The sequence below is a fragment of the Bidens hawaiensis genome, unplaced genomic scaffold (assembly GCF_021521415.1).
Source record: "Bidens hawaiensis isolate Kalapana, Puna unplaced genomic scaffold, B.hawaiensis_p1.1 tig00012555_1, whole genome shotgun sequence".
Classification (NCBI taxonomy): domain Eukaryota; kingdom Viridiplantae; phylum Streptophyta; class Magnoliopsida; order Asterales; family Asteraceae; genus Bidens; species Bidens hawaiensis.
The window spans coordinates 359,891-380,958 of NW_027492028.1; the positions used below are offsets into that span (position 1 = coordinate 359,891).

General features: G+C 35.9%; 1 protein-coding gene across 1 annotated transcript; it reads right to left on the reverse strand.

Annotated features, from left to right (window-relative positions):
• Positions 1–5,244: 5,244 nt before the first annotated feature.
• LOC143541358 (uncharacterized) lies at positions 5,245–5,972 on the reverse strand. Its single transcript, XM_077034197.1, has one exon. The coding sequence runs from the start codon at positions 5,876–5,878 to the stop codon at positions 5,252–5,254; it is 627 nt and encodes a 208-aa protein (XP_076890312.1). The 5' UTR covers positions 5,879–5,972; the 3' UTR covers positions 5,245–5,251.
• Positions 5,973–21,068: the final 15,096 nt, after the last annotated feature.

Below are 21,068 nucleotides of genomic sequence, written 5' to 3' on the forward strand. Positions count from 1 at the left end.
TAAATGGCTATCAAGTTCGCAACTTCAAGTTTACGTGATTTATGGCTGGCTAATAAGATAGCAAGCATATTTTCCATATTGACATTTATTTTTGGTTATAATAATGAATTCAATTCCCAAGTTATTATAATTATTGAACTTCATATAGATTATGTTCACACATAAATTGATTTTGTTGAGACAGTCATTGAATGTCTGCAACTGATTTCAGAGCAAGTGATCATAAGAGCAATAATTCATGTTTGCATTTGGGTACATGTATTTTACATACAGTAGCATTAATTCACATCAAGCCAATAAGTTATAAGTTATAATACTTACTCCCCATTAAAGTTAGTTTTGGTCAGAGCCATGTACTTCCCATCAGAGATTTTTGTTGTACGATATGTTATGAAACTGATCCACCACCGCACACAAAGATGGGACCTCAAAGGAGATTGGGAATTCGGTATGAATCCTTTATTAAAAACAGAGCTATTAATGAGAGATATATTTATGGCTCATTGGTTTTCACTATAAGTGAATTAACATTCCCAACATTGGGGGGAGATAAAAAAAAAGCAGTTGGAAAAAGAAATGAACTATAATGAAGTATTATTGATCCTCAAATGATGTGAACTAATAGTTCAAAGGATAATTCATTGAAAAATTAGTGAATCAATTACCATACTTATTCACTGACCTATGTAGAGCGACTAAGTCACATAAATCAACTGCTTATGCTCCGATATATAAGCGTCCTGGAAGGACAACCATACATTGGTAATGACTAGTGAGTCTAAGGCATGCCTGAAGCGTGGTAGACTAGTCGATTCCAAGAATAATGATTCCTCGAAAATTGGAGCAAGTAATAAAGATGGTCAAGTCGAGGTATAGTAAAAAGGTCTCTTGAGAGATGTTAGACATGATGGTTATTGAAAAAAAACCTCAGGTACCTGAAAACAAAGAGCTCTTAGTAAATTGTATTTTATCATGTCTACAAGATATATGGAATCGAAATAAAGTCGACGTCATTATAATTTTGTATATAAGATAGCGCTTGAAAATGATGAGGATCATGATTTAAGATCTGCCTATGAAAATGATTGACCAAATTGGAAAGACGCAAATAGGGCAGAGTTGAATTCTCTAAATAACGGAAAGTTTTCTGGACCAACAGTTCATACAGCTGAAGTTGTAAATGTGTTAGATACAAACGGGTCTTTTATGTGAGTTATGAAAATTCAATAAAGTGATATAAAGGCAAAATTGGTGGCACAAGGATTTTGCAAATACCCATGATTGATTATAAGGAGACGCATTCTCCAATGGTGGAATAATTGACTTTCCGATACCTAAATTGTCTGGTAACACGAAGAGAGAATTGATACGCGTCTAATAAATATTGTGATACAATTGACACTGAAAGTTTACATGAAAGTCTATTAAGGATTTGAATTATCAAATAATGAAAATTAAGTTCTCGAGAACACTATGACTCATGTAGTATGCCGATTCATATTTGAATGCGTTATGATTATTTTATATGTTAAATATAGCTTGAACTCCTAAAGAGTTACTAGCACGTGAATGCTTAAAAGGTTAATTGAAACATCTTAATGATGTAATTCTTGTGTACCAATAAGCATACATAGAAGAAATTGTACCTGATGATTATCGTATCTTAATAAACAAGAATGGTACAATATGGGTTTTGATAATGATATATAAATTGATGTGTCATATGAGCAAGTTCATGTAGCAAAACTCATGATGAGTGAATGCACATCAATAATTGGTTAAGATGGAAATAATTTTTTTGATGGATTGAAACGCCTAAGCATCGGCATGAAAGCATCAATAAATGTTCTACAAGGTTAAAAAATTTGCGTATGGACTTAATAGTCGGATTCAGCATGGTATGTATAAATCAAGAGATATTTTGATAAAGAGGGAGATAAGTTGGATATAACAAGTCATGCTTTTATCAAAATTTTACTCTTAAAAGTTTATATAATCACAGTTTACAGTGATGATGTATACATCATCGAGAGAAGCCGCATAACTTTTAAAAGGAGAATTTTGAAATACCTTGACATGATGTGATTATTACTCGACCTGCAGTTCGAGTATATGTGTAATTATATGTTTATCAATCCAAAGTACATCTAAAGATGTTGAGACATTTTACCAAAGACAAGATTCATTCTTTGAGTACATTAAAGGATGTCCAACAATGCACTCTAATATCATTTCCTACCTGAATATGAACTATTATTAGTTACGAAATACCACAATTAAATGCATAAGTGCATTATATCGTATTGTTAGCTATAAATGATTATTATTTTCTTTATTTATATTTATCGGCACGTGTCCAGCTAAGAGACACCGGAATGTGTTTAAACATATATTTCAGGTATGAAAGATATGTGTTTATATTTTACTAACCCATCAAAACAAGTTTTGTTAGTCTTGTCATGCAGAGAAACATAACAGGGTATTAATACAATAGTATATGGTTACAAGATGACACAATAGAAGTTTTCATGTGAAGATCATACAACATTGTTCAACTTAACAATTCGTATGTCAAGGGACGAAGACACAAATGATTGAGTACAAAAGTTTTGAAGTTTTCATAGAAGATCGATATTTGCCATTTTAAAGGATATATAAATCAGGGGAGACAATATGCGCTGCACTCTTTTTCCCTTAGCTATGGTTTTGTCCTACTGAGTTTTCCTAGCAAGGTTTTTAACGAGGCAACATCCCGAAACGTATGAAGTTGTAACCAAAGGGGAGTGTTATGAATAATAATTATTATGGTTATCAACACCTAAAATAGATTTGGCTTCTTCTCCAAGTTTTCCCATCCTTATATAATATTCTATTGTATTTCATTGTATTCTACAATTGATTAATGAAATCTCCATATTTCTCCCTACGTCTCTTTCTCACATGTTAGGCTATTAGGCTAGTTTCACAACAATAAGCAAATAAGTAAGTTTGAAAAACTCACCCAAACACCCCTATAGTCTAGGTGTGATCAATATATTTTCTTTTTTAAAAAGAGCAATGATCGGATACTCAACTATTTTATATGCTCCATATTCTTTTCAGCTGTAAACACAAGTATATATTTATTTATATTTCCAGCAGCGTATTCTTAAACGAATCCCCACAATATATTCAAAGGTGCACACTCCTACAAAACTATTTTAAATACAGATTTAAAAAAGCCAAACCCAAAGGCTACCTACTTACCAACTTAAACAAATATATTAAATATTTTGTTACTATAAATACGAGTTCATAAATCGATCAAACTTTTTAGGATATCATAATAATTGCATATGTATAAAGTAGACAGAAGTGATGGACCAACTATTAAAGTTTTAGGGCAATTAATTAATGTTGTAATACTTGCCAAAAAAAAGGAGATAACTTCAACAGGTCAGGTGCATGTAACACATAACTTTACACATTTTCTTGGGCATGTGGCCAAAAGAAGTTACCCTCCATAATCAAAATAGAATTATGCACCCTTGAATATAGTAAAGTAAATGTTTAGAGATATTTTAAAAATCAAAATGATTTCAATCAAACCATATTAAATAAGATCATCACTTATGATGAGGCACACTCACTTCCCTTCTCTCACTTTCTCCGCTCAAGTTCGCCCATTCATGTAATTTATTCTTTCACATCAGACATAACAGGTAGAAAAAGCTAAATGATACATTGATACTTTTAAGTAATATAAGGTTTCGAAATATGACATCCGACCTTTCGCACAACTAATATTGTTTGTTTTGCCCCCGATGAATAGTCTATCCAGGAACTCAAGAATTTGTTTTTGGTTGCCTCGATGAAAACTTCACAGGAGACAGGAGGTCACCCAACCATGATACTACACCTATATGAGCATGCTTAATTGTACGTGGAGTTTCATATGCTCCCAACCAACTAAGCCTAAAACATGTTACGATTTAAGATACAGAATATTCCTTACGAACCAGGAATCTACAATATCCACAGCCTATTTAGGACAGACCTTGTTACATGAAAATAACGATTTTGAATCAATAATCAAAACTATCGCTATATGATTACGATATAGTTATGTTCGGTGGCAAATTGCATCCAACAACAAATAAGCCACAAGATTACATTAAATATCTATAGTTGATTATTTGAATACCATCACAATCATATAAAACTATGTGGTTAGGAAAGTATTAGCTCACATGCTCCACCTAATCTATACTATTAAAATAATATAGAATATATTACACTCAATGATGATAGCATGTTACAAATATATCTTTTACCACATGTTAATATAAAAATAAAAAAATATTCCAAGGTAGAATAAAATAACACATAAGTTAAATTCAAAGACATAGAAACCAGTTGGTTCAAAGGATTCTATCTGACATGTAACGACTTCCATATGTTGCTCAAAAAACGAGGGCTTTGTTTAGTGTGCTGGCTGCCTTATTAGACTTGATTACGTGTACGTTCTACTTTCAATTTGATCGGCTTTATCTTATTTCAAGTTGTTCTCTAAAATAAATTAGTTTTATCAATACCAGTGTTTTATAATTAGATTTATGGTTGTTAAAAGAGTTAAGACCAATTTCAAAAACCGAATGAAGTTATGTTTCAACTTTCAAAACACATATATATTATATTAAAAGATAAATGCAGGTTAATAAATAAATTACATGTATTATAACTACATAGATTAATAAAGGAGATTTAAAAAAAAGTATAAACTTTGAATTTTGGTTGAACTATAGATCCTCTTCAATAGGTCAACAAGTTTAACAAGCTTAAACAAGATGGTCCAAAAACGTTTCAATCAGACTAGTTGGGTGAAAGGTTTTCGACTTTTCGGTCTAATTAGTTAGTCTAGTTCCAAAAACGTTGCTTGCTATTCAGAAAATAACTAACATAAATAACGGGTTTAATCAACCGTTACTTGCTATTCTGTTTTTCTAAACAAAATATTCAATTTCGTTTCCGTTAATCGAACCAAAAGCAAAATAAAAATTTAGTTTGACAAAAAACAGTTTTATACACAGCATATATATTTGTTTAACGGCCAACTAATATTGAACATATATCTAAACTTATGTTAAATTAGAATAAGAAACCCAAAAATAATAAATACAACCTTAGAAAATATATATGAAAACAAAATATATATAAAAAAAAGTAACACTTTATTAATTTGTCAATTTCTTCAATCAAAAAAACTAAACCCCTATGCAACAGCAACAGATCTAGGCGGCTTAGACTGCCGTAACGTTTTACTTGGACTCGGAAAATACCATCCTTTGTGTTTCAAACTCGCCGGAGCTAAACGGTTTCCGCCACCAACTGCCACCGATCTTGACCGCATCATCACCGGATTATCTTCAACAGCAGTCATATCATCACCTTTATTCGATTCTTCATCAATTCCACTATCAACATGCACGTCACACTTCTTACTATTATTATTAATAGTAAACACCGCCCAGAAGTTAATTTTACTCCGGCTAACCTTCGGCACCGAAGCTTTATTATTTTCTACGTGTTTGGATCTCGATCGTAGGAACGCGGGCGCTACGGAACGCGATTTACGTAAAACCGGATCGATATTTGATTCGACGGTGGCTGCGCGACGGCTGCCGCCACGGGAGAAGGAGAATAGAGAGAAGGAGGAGGATGACGTGGTGGAAGAGTCGATCGGAGGCGGACAGCACTCGCACGGTAGAGCGTTGGCGCAGTTAGGGCAAAGTGTGACGAGACGGTCGTGGAGGCACTTAGGGCATATTCCGTTGCGACGTCGCCTCGATGGATGTTTGGGGCATTTCCAGACTTCTGATTCGTCCATGTAAAGCACCATAACTGAATGGTTACCGTTTGAAATTCTGTCACAGGTAGACTCGGAAAAAAATGTTGTTAAAAAAAAGTAGCTAGGTTATGATGATAGGTTGTTATTGAATGAGATGGCTAGAGAGGTGCTTAAAAAGGAAAATGGAGGGAGAGTTAACTGTGGTTAGTTGGAACCATGGTTGGGTTATTAGCGACGATTAGTGGACCAAAACAGCGTGTTAAATGACTCTTTGTATCTATTAAACTATTCGATTAGCTTTCTACTCGGTAATAACCACACTAGACTTGTGCATGTTTATTATGTCTTAAATGATACACGCTCTACCTTACTTTTGTTTTTAACTCTCATTATATATTTATTATACACTATTTACAAGTGAATTATTGGACTATTAGGTTTCTAATTTTTTTAATGCCAAGTTTTTATATTTAAATAAATATAAGCGTTAGCATTAGTCAAAGCCCCAAAAACGACTTTGAAGTTTTCTAATTAAATTTGTTAAAATGAAGGGTATTGGACTTTCAAGTTTTCAAATTAATTGCAAACAATACTTAGGTTGTATTAGTGGATTCCCCCTCTACATGTTGCACCGGAAACTTCACATATATACAATAATGGGTAAGTTCAAATAAAAAATGCAAGTTTATTAAAGCTTTTGTTATGTATAAATTCTATGAGCAGCAATTAACTAAACGTAAAAAGTACAATCAGTAGAAATCAAACCTACGAGTTTGTAACTTAATTAAAGTTTAGGAGAATCTTTTAAATTGCATAAAGTTTACGAATTTAGTTGAAACATTTCTAAACTTTTACAAATACTCAAGAATCAAAATCCACGTTTCACGGATTGCAGACGTACTAACTTCCCACCAGACCAGTTGCACTTCTTGTTTTAATGTTTTTGTGCACATATATAAGTTTTTTTTGAATTTTTTTTTATTTTCTAATCTCTATATAAATTATTAAAATAGAAAAACAGTGATTACTTTTAAACAGAAGTCAAACAGACAACAAACTGTATTGCTATCATTTTTAAACTGCAAAATCCAATCTTTACATGTATAAATGTAAAAAAGAAAGCAATTTACTTCTTAAAAAATAAAAAAAAGAAAGCAATTTGATGCCACGTGGGATCCAGTGGTTGTTTAGCCACCCATGCCCACCAATAATAACCAAGAACTATTCATCAAGGACTTGTAATTATATAAAGCATACTTTTATTTTACATTGAATACGTACTTGATTTGTTAAAAGTTTAAAGCTTATTAACCTCATGACAAAACTTTTCTATTGGGCAACTTTAAACTTTACAACAATTGCATATCATCTCTAAGACGGGGCCGTAACTTATATTTAGTTACTTTTGAACCGGTTTCTCAAAACTTTCTACAGTCCCAGTTTAAATTAGAAAGAACCAAATTTAATAATGTGTCTATTTAATCACTAAAAAAAGGCTATGCATTGTTTAAAATTTGCATACAACACTTGCTCATTGGAGGGCCGATGCTCTTATTTTATTTACGGGCAATCTAAATTACTGACGGACAACTGACTCATCCGATTATTTCTATTTTCGAGTATTACTTGAACACCATCTCAAAAGAAAACCTCATAACCCACTCTAGAACACCTTGTTTTTGTTATTATTATTATTATTATTATTATTATTATTATTATTATTATTATTGCCACAAATAGAAAAATTCAATTCAAATAGCATAGGGGTTAACAAGAAATTATGCATGCCATTGCTGTATATTCGTATCGAGACTAGTTACTTGCTAGTTTAGTTGTTGAATTATATAATAAAACTGGCCGTTAAAAAAAATAAAAAAGAAATTATGCATGTTGACATTTAGTTTTTCGCATAATTAAAACTCTAGAGAAGCTTAAGCATCGTAATCTAACTAATGTTGTGGTATGGGGCCAGGCCTCATATCTCCATATCAATCACTCAAGTATAAGACATTTCATTTAAGCATGTCCCTCGTTCTTTCTTAATCAATATGGTATTTGAAAAAGAAACAATGGATTCCAAGTATTGACGCTATATTCAATATGACCATAAATGACATTATGATGTAGTTATGGAGTTCAATTGCTTGGGATTGAGTTTGAAAACTGCTTATTGGTTTTTTCAAAAAGCGAGTTTGAAAAGCTAGGATTTTGGGCTTTTAGAAAACTGTTTTTTAACCCTTTCAGAAAGCTAAAATAAAAAGGAGGTTCGTGATTGTCAAACACATTTTAACTTATTGGCTTATTGAAAACACTAATAAGGTGTTTTCAAACTCAATCCCAAACATAATCATAGATTAGCTAGCAGTAGAAGACACATCGCGTTGGTAGGTGTCTCACGTATGCATTTTTTTCAGGGGTTGCAAATGTTGATAAAAATAAGCAAATCACGACAGTCGACAATACATTGTACAAAGCTAAAGTTTATGTACCGTACAGTATCTTTGTTAAAGTTTAAGAACAACAATGTAAATTAGTTTGATGTTTAGGGGTGTTATTTGAACATTTAAATTTTAATAAAGTAAAATGCGTAAAGTTTATGGATTGTACTGCCTTTATTAAAGTTCAGGGACAATGAAAATTAGTTTAAAGTTCTGTGATGTTATATGAACATTTCAATTTTATTAAGATAAAAAGCCTTAAAACCGGTCTCCCCGAGGCTTGGTTTTGCGTCCCAAGGGTTGCAACCCAACAGTCTTACCAGCATACCACCTACATGTGCTGATTGAACAATCATTTGTGTGTCTGTATATATTACATTACAGGTTATGTATATACTTTTTAAGGAAATTTGGTGGTTATCTTAAACAATAATATTATTTAAGTAATCACCAATATTTGACGACATTATAGATGGAGTTGCATCTTGGTTTTCACTATTCACTTAATGCAAAAGATGTGGAGTATGAGTATGGTTACTATCTTGTATACAGTATTTATCCATAGCGGGCCAAGTTTGTGAAAGCATTTTCATGCCCAACTGAGGAAAAAAAATATATTTTAAGAAACAACAAGAATCGGCATGAAAATATATTGATCGCACTTTTGGAGCATTGAAGAAACCACGGCTTATTTCCCAACTGACACGAATTTTAAAATAAGATAAATTAAGGAGCATTATATATGCTTGCTTAAATTTATATATCGTAATCTTGGTGGACTCATGAAAAACAATTTGTCAAGTATATGATGATAACATTCAAGCGCAGCTAAATATTAATCCCACTATATATCAGTTCATAACACTATATTTAAACTTATGTAACTTTGTTTAACCCAAAACTCGACCACTATGCGACAGTAACAACTCTAGCTGGTTTTGGCTGATGGAAAGCTTTATTCACCGTAGCTAAACTGTTTCTGGTTCCAACGGCAATCGATCTGGATCATATCATCACCAGATTATCTTCAACAGCAGTCAATTCTTCACTCTTATTCGATTCTTCTTCAATTCCACTATCAGCATGCACATTGCACTTCTTACTCTTGTTAACCGTAAAAACCGTCCAGAAGTTAATTTTACTCCGGCTTGAAGGTTAATCTTCAATTATATTAAAGTTAAGGATTTATTTTTTATGTTTTATTTTAATTAATTGAATTATAGTAGGTTTAGGAAATGTTTCGTCTTGGAGAAGAAGTTTAGTAGTTGGCTTTGAGAGAAAGTTTAGTAAGATTATGAATAGTGGTCTAGGTTATTGTTTTTGTGTGTTAAGAGAAGTCTCTTTTCTTTGTAAGTTCGTTATGCTAATTTTGTTATGTTCGTTTGTGTGATTATATGAAAAGAGTTAAGGGTTATCACCCAAATATCTTGTGTTCCCTTTGTTTGGTCTTTCGTTTGATCTGATTGTTTGGTCCGTCTGGGCCAACAATTGGTATCAGAGCAGAGGTTTGAGAGTCGTAATTTGAAATTGAGAAGGTAGCAGCTGAAGGTTGTATTGGTAGTTATGAGGCGTTGATTAAGAATAAGTGATGGGGAAATAAAAATAAAAAGTCTAAGTGTAACATCCCAAAAATTTCCATACCAATTTAGTCAATTTAGGAAGTTGAGGGATCAATTAGTCACTTAGCTAAAATAAATATATAAAACTCTCATGAAGCGACACATGTCCGATGACTAATCGGATGAAATCTTCATCGACATGTGTCAAATAACTAATCATATGGAATGACATGTGTCACCACAAGTCAACATGAAAGGACACGTGTCATCATAAGAATGAATGGTGGCGAGCGACGGGCCGACCGAGGGTGTGAGTTTCAACTATAAATAGTGGTCATGGGTTGCTCATTTGTGACATCCCGAACACCAAACCACTCTCACTTTCTAAAAGTTTGTGCCACCGAGTTGGAGTCTCGACGCCATTAAAGAGTTTCGACGTTTTATACCCCGATACCCTACGTATAGTCAAAGTGATCCTAATTCGTCCTTAAGCATTATCCCATTTTAAGGTAAGAATTATGTTTGAGATATTTCAATTCATAGCTTAGATCTTAGTTGAGGGTATAGCCTAAACCTTGGAAAGTTTATAAATATATTTAAGCTTTTTTTATATATAAAGGTTTACAAAAGTAAACGCTTCTTTATTACTAAGAAACATAAAGTTTTACATGCAAAGGCTATTGTTAATTGACTTTCTTCTAAACGAAGAAACATTAATTTTTATATAAAAGATATTTATAGATAATTAAACAGAAAAGCGTGATGGGCATGTAGTAACTGAAAGGGTGACAAATCTAGTAGTCGAGTCTCTTGTCTAAGGAAAGTAATTAGTATAAAACCCAATCAACCGCGTGTAACATTTCGCATTTTCCAAACCCGTATTCGTTTACGAACGAAACATCTTTAGATCTTTAATATTAATCAAAATCAAATATTTATAAGTAATTAAGTTTCTAATATTCATTTTATACCCTTTAGGTTTCATACGCAGTGACTCTCTCTCTCTACTGATTTTGTGTACGACATATCAACGGTAACCCCGTAACCCCACCACAACCGGCTGGAGCACCCCTCCTCCATCTCCGCTCCCACCACTGCCGGCCGGCAACTCCACTCCACCAAACTGGTAAGCTTCTTTCGTAACCACCTCTCCACCTATATCTCACCTTCATCCTTCTACTCCCCTCTCTACAAAACTCCCACTTGCCACCCCCACTCGCCGGCCGGCGGAAAATACCAAACCCCCCTTAATCCGCTCCCCCCCCCCTTACGAAAACTTGCTCGTTCCGCCGATCCCGCTAAAGGAAACATTTCAAAAAAAAAAAGTACACTCGCTGGAACCACCGCCGTCTTTCTTCCCGGATCGGCTAAAACACACGAACCACAACACCCCCCTTCCCTAACGGCTGGTCAAGGGGATGTGTTGCGGGAGTAGGTGCTTTCTCTCTTAGAAATAGTGAACAAACCTAACCTAACCTTTTCTGGCAACCACCGTTTTTCCGACAACTCCGGCGACACGCTGTGTCCGACCAACCAGGTGCTTTCTCTCTGGTTTCATTAACGCCCTAATAATAATAATAATTACCTTATTGCTAATATTATTATTTTATTATTATTATATTATTATTGTTGTTGTTGTTATAGTGATAAGTATATTTTCGTCGACCATTGGGTGTTTTCGCGAGTTGGAGTTTTCACATATTGCTTTTCAGTGTATGATTGTTGTGTGACCTCGTTATCCAGCAATTATTGATTATTACCCATTGTGTATATTGTGTTGTTGAATGTGGGTATTACATTAGTTGTCTTATCAAATTATTGGCTACTTGTGTGATCTTAAGTTTTCCGGTGACTAGTTGCAACCATAGACCTTAGAAGTTAAGACTTTTCCGTGAGAACGTGTCCAAGGACGAGAGGTACAGCCAAGGGAAAAGAAAGGGGGTATAGTTTGCGAATAGCCTCTTGGAATGTAGGTACTCTTAATAGTAAATTGTTGGAAGTAGTAGATGCACTTAAAAGGCATAGAGTACAGATAGCGTGCCTTCAAGAGACCAGGTGGAAGGGGCATAGAGGGGATGAGCGCAATGGGTATAAGTTATTGTATTCGGGGTCGGATGGAGCAAAAATGGGGTAGGATTCCTAGTGGCGTTGGAAGTTTATAAGAATGTGGTGGAGGTGATTAGATACAACGATAGAGTTATGATGTTGAAACTAGTTTTAGGTGAGGAGGTAGTGGCAGTGGTCTGCGCATACGTACCACATGTTGGATTGGGGGATAGAGGGAGTTTTGGGATCGTCTAGACATAGTAGTGAGGGCGTTACCTAGACAAGAGAAAATTTTTATAGGAGGTGATTTCAATGGCCACATTGGGGTTTTTGGCTTTGGGGTTAGAAATGACCCTGGTAGGGATCTCCTAGAATTTTCGGTGGCACATGACCTGAGCATTTTAAACTCGTTCTTTAGGAAAAGAGACTCTCATTTGATAACTTTCAGTAGCGGGGGACATCACACGCAAATCGACTACCTCTTGACAAGACGAGAAGATCGAAGATGGTGGCAGGACTGCAAGGTTATACCACTGGAGACTGCAACGGCTCAACACCATCTACTGGTGGTAGATATAACTTTCAGACAAAAACTGATTGTTGGGGAGAGGAAATCTCTACCTATGATCCGATGGGGGAATTTAAAGGGTGAAAAAATTGAAGAGTTCAAAGATAAGATCGTTTCAGTAACGTCGACTCGACTAGGGGATGACGCAAACCAGATGTGAGAAGCTATGGCGACTACCATTACTCAAGTAGCGAAAGAGACCCTAGGGGTCACGACTGGCAGGTCAAGCGAGCATAAGGAGTCCTGGTGGTGGAGCGAGGAGGTGCAGACCAAAATAAGGGATAAGCAAGAGATTTTTAGGGATCTCCTAAAGTGCACGGACAAGGAAGAGAGACTACGATTGAGGGAGGGATACAAAAAGGCAAAGAGGGAGGCAAAGAAGGCAGTGACGGAAGCAAAGAACACGGCCTATAAGTGAATGTATGACAGTTTAGAAACAAAGGAGGGGGAACATGCTAGGTTTAAGATTGCCAAAGCCAGGGAGCATATGAGACATGACCTAGGATCAGTGAAGTTTATAAAAGGAGAGGATGGACGAATTTTACACAAGGATGTTGACATTAAGTTGAGATGGCAAACATATTTCCACAATCTGTTCAACGGGGAGAGAACTTACCAACAACAAAACACCAACAACACTACTCAAAGGAGACAACGGAATAATTGCTCTGCCGAAGTATCACACAGGGTGAAGTGAGGACAGCTCTTAGGAAGATGGGAAGGGCCAAGGAAGTGGGTATAGACAATGTACCAATTGAGGTGTGGAAATGTTTGGAAGATGATGGAGTTCAATGGCTAACTACTCTGTTTAACCTTATCTTCAAATCGGGAGAAATGCAGATCAGTGGAGAAGTAGTTTCATAGTGCCAGTATACAAGAACAAAGGAGATGCCCAATGTTGTGGGAATTATAGAGGGATTAATTTACTAAGTCATACTATGAAATTATGGGAAAGAGTAATCGAGACAAGAATTAGAAGAGAAACCTAAGTTATGATAAACCAATTTGGTTTCATACCAGGGAGATCAACTACAGAAGCAATTCACATCTTAAGGAGATTGATGAAAAGTATAGGGAGAAGAAGCGGGATCTACATATGGTCTTCATTGATCTTGAAGAGGCATATGATAGTGTACCACGTAGACTGATCTGGGATAGTTTAGAGAGCAGAGGGGTTTCTGGGAGGTACATAGACATAATTAGAGATATGTATGATAGGACAAAGACTACTGTTAGGGCACTTGTAAGGGATACTGACTTCTTCCCCGTGGAAGTAGGACTCCACCAAGGGTCAGCCTTGAGCCCTTTTCTCTTTGCGATCGTCATGGATGAGCTGTCAAAGTCGATTCAAGGGACGGTCCCGTGGTGTATGCTTTTTGCTGATGATATTGTGCTAGTTGCTGAAACTAAACATAGCCTCAATGTGAGGTTAGAAGAATGGCGTGCAGCTCTAGATGATAAAGGACTAAGGATTAGTCGCTCGAAGACCGAGTATCTACATTGTGATTTCAGTGGGGCTAGAGACGACAGGGACTTTCAGATCACCATCGGAGGTCAAATGGTTCCACAAGCTACTAAGTTTAAATACCTAGGATCCTATGTACAAAGAAATGGGGAGATAATACAATGACGTAACACACCGCATTTAGGCGGGTTGGTGTAGGTGGAGAGCAGCTACGGGGGTTTTGTGTGATAAGAGGTTCCCAAGTAAATTAAAAGGGAAATTTTATAGGATCGCTGTTAGACCGGCTTTGTTATATGGAACAGATTGCTGGGCTATCAAGAAAACACAAGCACGCAAGATGGAGGTGGCGGAGATGAGGATGTTGAGGTGGATATGTGGGCAGGTTGGACCGAATAAGAAATGAGGTTCTTAGGGAACGACTAGGAATTGTTAGTATATGTGAAAAAATAAAGGAGGGGAGATTGAGATGGTATGGGCATGTGAAGAGAAGACAAGAAACAGCGCCAGTTAAAGCAGTGGAAACCCTCAATGTAGAAGGAAGGAGGAGTAGAGGCAGACCCAAATTGACTTGGGATGAGCGGATTAGGCAGGATTTGCTAGAGTTACACTTCTCTGAGGATATGGTCCATGATAGGTGTTCATGGAAACGTAAAATTAAGGTTAAGGACTTTTAGAGGAGATATTTTTTGTATCTTAGTTTTAGCGTATGGGCTTAGACCCCTCTACATTTTAGGCAGTTTTTGCTTATATTTGTTCTTGCATTGGTATGTCTATTTGGATTCTATGATTTCATATGTGTTGATATTTGATTGTGCCACTTTATCACTATAAGTTTGTTTTTGGTACTTGTGTGTTTATATGTTGCATGCTTTGGAGCCGAGGGTCTTTTTGGAAGCAGCCTCTCTATCCTCATGGATAAAGGTAAGAAGGCCTGCCTACATCACACCCTTCCCAGACCCTAACAATAGCTTGTGCTATTTGTGGGATTTACTGGGTACGTTTGTTGTTTGTTGTTGTAGGTTTCATACGCAGTTCTTTTCTTGTTTTAATCATAAAATGTTCCATATTTGACCAATTTAGGAACTACAAGGACCATTTATGTCAAATTTCAAACCCTAACCCATATCAACCCGGAGCGCTGCGCGATGGCACCCCTAGGGGCTGGCCACGTGGCGCTATGGGCTAGCTGAACAGATTCGTTTTGTTGTTATATGTTTCCAAGTTCGTTTTTGGCCCGAAATCACTTATTTTAGGACATAATTGAGTGAATTAAGCCGCAAGAAAAATAATATAACTAAAATACGTGTCCATATACATAACCCCTTAATCAAGAACAAAATTTACAGCTTATAACATTGATTTGATCATTAAATGCTTATTCGGTTTCTTAAACGAGTAAGTTACCATATTTAGTTCGATTTAGTGAATCCTATATAAACATATCATTATTTCTCTACTAAAAATCATCCATAAACCCTAATATACAAATCCCAGCCATCATCTACCTCTGCCATACTCCATCTTCTTCGGTTTTCACGTTATTGTTGAAGATACAAGTTAAGACGGTTGACTTTGCTTGCTTTCGGATCTTTGACTCTTCGTTTCTCTTGATCCTTTCACTTTTCGGGTAAGTTGTAAACATAGGAATCATTCATATATATTCCCTAGTCAATAATCTTCAATCAATTTCGGTGGTTGAAGGGTGTTGACTGGTCAATTCGCTTAAAACTCGTTATAGGGCATAATAGTCAACAAGTTTGACTTAACGTTTTCTCTTACTTATGGTTGGATTCAACGTTCGGTCCAGAAGATTTTTATTCTTGTAACGAAATTTTAAGGCTACTGACCAAACCCGACTTCCGACTCGCTGTTCGGATTCTGGTCAGTACCAGCTTGCTTAAATCTTTAATTTAACACAACCGGAGTTCTAGACGTCCGTTTGGATCGATTCCAGCGGCATTAAGTTCTTTTTTACTTATATTATCATATCTCAAGGTCTCAGGTTCTGATCATTAAACTTGTTCAACGCATAGTGGACGACTTGCTTAATCTTTAGTTCGTTATCTTAATTATTAATCACTTGCCTTACATATAAGGTGAATTTTACCATTCCCCTGTTTTACTCAATTTTCACAATGTTTTGGGAACATATGTGTATATCATACTATATATATATATATATTAGCAAACGTGTAATTGTGTGCGATTAATCAAATATACTTGTTATGTGCTAACTTGTTTATGTGCATTCATTTGACATATCCCCTTGTGGAGGGTTCTCATTTACTAACGCCCGATTCGCTTGGCAACGGTCTTATCATTATTTGCTCATAGTTGATTACCGGCACCCGATTCGTTTGGCAATGGTTTAATCGAAAACTTATTTGCTCATGGTTTGATTTCATTACCGCATTTATTACGTTTTGCTTATTTCTCTTATTTATTATATTAACATTATTTTATTACAAAACTGGTGGTAAACTCACTCAACATGTGTTGTTGACAAACTCTGTTTTCTACGCATATGCAGGTTGCTTAAAGTTGAAGTATGGACACTTAGAAAGACCTTAGGGTTTTAATGAAGACAAACATGAATTTAAATGTGTTATATATATTGATTTGAATTGTTTTGTTATATTTGGATATTGTGTGTGTATTTGAAGTAAAATAATTAAATAGATATTGTCACATTTATTTTATGATAGTATCTTTGAGCTGTGAGCAATCGGATCACACCCCGGCATTTCTGCCGGGAGGTTGGGGTATGTAACGCCCGTTAATTTCCGACAAAAGGTTTAATCTTGTAGTGTTATGTACACCTTTCGCGCTTGACCCGGCATTCTCTCGGGAGCTCCTTGCAAACCTCGTAAACGTTCTCACTTAACTTTCCACCCAAGTTGCTACATACTTCAATTTGAAGGGACTTGGATATAACTATTTTATATCATAAAACAAAAGAAAACTCAAACCCTAAACCTATTTGCAGCCGTCGGACCTTGACCCCCCTGCTCGTTTTTCTTCTGCCCAGCCAAGTTTCAGCCGTGAAAACATCAATTCAAGGTCGGTTTTATGATTCCCCATGTCTTTTGCACCTTAATTGATCATATGAACGCGCTTATTGGTCGTTAAGATTGAGTTTTGATGATAACAGCTTGCTGACAGATTCGTACGTTTATTGTAGGGTCTGTAACGCGATGTTAATCCACTGTTTTTGATCGATTCTTGATTCCAAGATGTTCTACTTTGAGTCTAGTTTCCAGAAAGGTATAATACGTAATTTTTGGACGAGATTTGAATAGTTTTTATGATTTTATAAAATCGAGTGTCAAACCTGATGCGGGACGACAGATTCTGGTCCGTCTTCCCGACATCATAACCTTTTTTCGAAAAGTCTAAATTGGTTGGTTACAGTTCTGGAAGTTAATATTTTGAGTTAGGAACCAAACCCAATTGGAATCGTTTAATTTGGCTGGGTAATGAATTTTATAAAAATAAAACCATTTTGTTGCGCAGCTGAAATAGCTGCACATACCTTTCTGTGTTAGAAGAATTTTTATGATTTTTGTGTCCACTAGAAAAATATAATAAAAATATTTTTATAAACTTAAGATATTTATGTAACATTGGTAAGAATTTAATAATTTAATTTCATGGTTTTCCTATGTAATAAAATACATCTTTGCATGCTAAAATCTGCATGTTATATTCGTATTGATCAATAAGTTCATTTTAGGCTTAACCGGTGGCTGCCCTTTCTCGCATCTTTCGGGGCTGTTATAATTGAAGTTCGTACTCCGTCATATTCTTAGGTATGTCACTTACAATATACTAAAATTTCATGGCCAATGGAGGTGTTTAGGTCGGTCAATCGATTTTAGTTCGAAAACTAGGGTTTATCGGGTGCAGGATTGGCAATTGTTGAGTTTGATGCGTTAAACGATCGGATGACCGACCGAATCAGTTTGTACAGCCCTAGGGGAGTTTAAGGGCTATGGGAAAATTATATTTTTGATGCACGGGGCTGTTGGGGTTAGTGCTTCGTCAATCGAGTCGGCGATGCGCGAATTTTCGTTTAAATGTTAAAGTAAGTGTTGTAAAAGGAACCGTCAACCCTATCAACTCGGGTGACATATTTAAGATGAATGAAAAGGTTTAAGACGGAATTTGGTCCATTCGGGGTTGATTCGGTTAACAAATGGTTTTAAGGATTATTTCACGCGCATTCGACCCGATTTGACTATCTTTGGGCCTTGGGCCAAGTGGTTGGGCCTTGGGCCAAGTTTTTGGGCCTTGGGCCAAAGTATTGGGCCTTGGGCCAAAGTGTTGGGCTGGTACGGCCCATTAGGCTAGAGTGTTCCTACAGTCTAGTTTAGTAACGCGTTATGTATAATTTACAGGCCCTTGCTTGTGATTTTTCCCATAGGAACTTCCTAGCTCGTTGCAAGTATTCGATCGATCTCAGGTGAGTTCATGATGCCCTTTTTACTCTTTTACGTTTTGGGCTAGCATACACACCGAAATACAATTTTAAACGATTTTACTCGTTACAATGATTTGAATAGTTTTACATGGTCTCACTCGTGATGGTGCATTTTGAAAGCTATATTTGAATTATTTTATATGGCTTAGGATATTTTAGACTCGTTCATGGTCTTGTGTCCTTAAGGTTACATACACTATTGATGGTCTAGACTCGAGGACGTTAGCAGACTTGGTAGTAATTGAATATGAGTAGACCTATCTACTTCCCGTATGGGATGATATATATATATATATATATATATATATATATATATATTTATGTAGGAATATATATATATATGTATGTAAATATGGAGGTATGTATGTACGTATGAGGATGTGTACCTTATAGCCTACGATTGTGTAATGATATTTAGTTTCTCGTGACTAAGAATGATGTATGTAGGCTTATTGTTGTGTGTGTGCATGGTGATTCACGGCCGGGTCAAATATATTACCCGGGTTGTACTCGTGGTGAAGAGGCCCGTGTGACGTGATCATTATTTTGGCGGGTCAAATATATTACTCGGGTTTTAAAATCCCGTGGTGAAGAGGCCCGTTGGATGTTGAGCCGTGATCGGGTCAAATATATTACTCGGGTTGTACCCGTGGTGAAGAGGCCCGTATTACGTGCTTGGATGTATGAGCCGGGATCGGGTAAAATATATTACTCGGGTTGCACCCGTGGTGAAGAGGCCCGTACCCCGTGCTTGGATGTATGAGCCGAGATCGGGTCAAATATATTACTCGGGTTGTACCCGTGGTGGAGAGGCCCGTATCCCGTGCTCGGATGTATAAGCTGTGACCGAGTCAAATATATTACTCGGGTTTGACTCGTGGTGGAGAGGCTCGTGTCACATGCTTAGGTCTTACCGCGTCCGGGTTAAATATATTACTCGAGTCTTGACTCGTGGTGGAGAGGCCCGTGTACGTGTGTTCGACGATGATTGTATTACTTGGTGAATTATATATAATTTATTTTATTTATACCTTCTCTATTGTTTATAACTATAGCTTTGAAATAAAGTATGAATTATTGTTTATGAAAACTTGAACTCACTCAGCTCAAGCTGACTTTGTGTGTATGTTAGATTGACTTTCAGGTTGAGGATTAGAGATTTCCGCTTGGACGTGCTAGAGACTACTCAGACGGTTGAAGACACATCTACTCGAAGAATTAATAACGCACACTGTTTCTTTTAAATTGTTACCATAAGTATTTAAATTTTAATTTTGGTCACTTTCCTGGTTTTGGGAATTTTGATGTTATCTATTCCGCTGTTTACTACTCTGAAACGATTTTAATGAGATGAAGATTTCAAATAAAACGAATATTTTATTTACATTTGATTTTTTCACACTTGCACCCGTGTTTGGGATTGTTAATACTTAAACTTTTCCGCTGTTATTTACTCTGAACTTGTTTTAAATACAAAGAATCGTTTGGTTTTAAATTTTTGTGAATTTATGGATGTGATTACCAACTGTTGGATTCCTGGGATTCGGGGTCTTACAGGGTATGACACCGCGGGACCTGTTTACTTTTCCTGGAGAGCTTGATGAGAGTGTTCGAACCTATTAGGCCAAAGCATCCCACACTAAACGTCATACAAACTAAAGTAATCATTTTGAATAAATATGACTTTTATATCAAAATAAATGCTTTATCAAGGTTTAAATCTATAAATTGGACTAAAGGTCAGAAGCTAGATCATTTGTTTTAGATAAATTATTAATCTATTATTCTCGAACTATATGTCCGAGGTAATCGTTCATCAAACACAAAGAAATTGTTAGTTGAGCAACTAATCAAAAGGTGAATACGCCTAACCTTTTCAATATCATGAATATGTACTACTTGTTTTAAAGTATTTACTCTTTTAGTTTATGGAAGGTTATCCATAAGTAAAGAGTTAGAAAAGTATTTACATAAGGGTTGGTTCAAATCCTCTAAAAGCGTTTTGATACAAGATAGTATTAGACACACAAGCTAAAATATACATGTGTCTGAATCCTTACATATATGATTTGTAGTGGGCACACTACAGACATACTGACCATGTGGCAAGTAACTGCCTCTAGGGCGCGTAACCGCCCACTAAGTGGTTTATGCGTATGTTTTGTTCCGATGAGATGGGAATGAGACCCACTGAGTCGTTGAACGCTATTTGTGATTGTGTCATAACGAATTATGAAAACCTTTTATCAAGTCAGCGTTATTCACCAGGATGTAGCTGACATATTTTTTTAAAGTGTTTTTAGGTAACCAGGAGTAAGGTATAGAAGTGGATGTGTCATTGGAGATAGAAGATCACTAGGCATAGAATACAGCTGATAGCTCAGTTAATTTTGTAAACGAAGCATATAAACTTGTTTTTATAAAGCAAGCAATTTTGTAAAATGAAAAAGGGTATTTAATTCCCTATGTTATGAAAGTAAATATTTTATTAAAAATTTTCCGCTGCGGTAATCTAACTTTGACAAATTAACAGAACCGGTACCAACTATTGGTCACACGGCTAAGCCCCTGAGACCGGGTGTGACAGGTTGGTATCAAAGACATCGATTTTAGCAAATTAAGTATTTGACAAAAATACTTAGGCTTTAACCAGTTTAAATTTATGAAACTAGGGATAAGATAGGT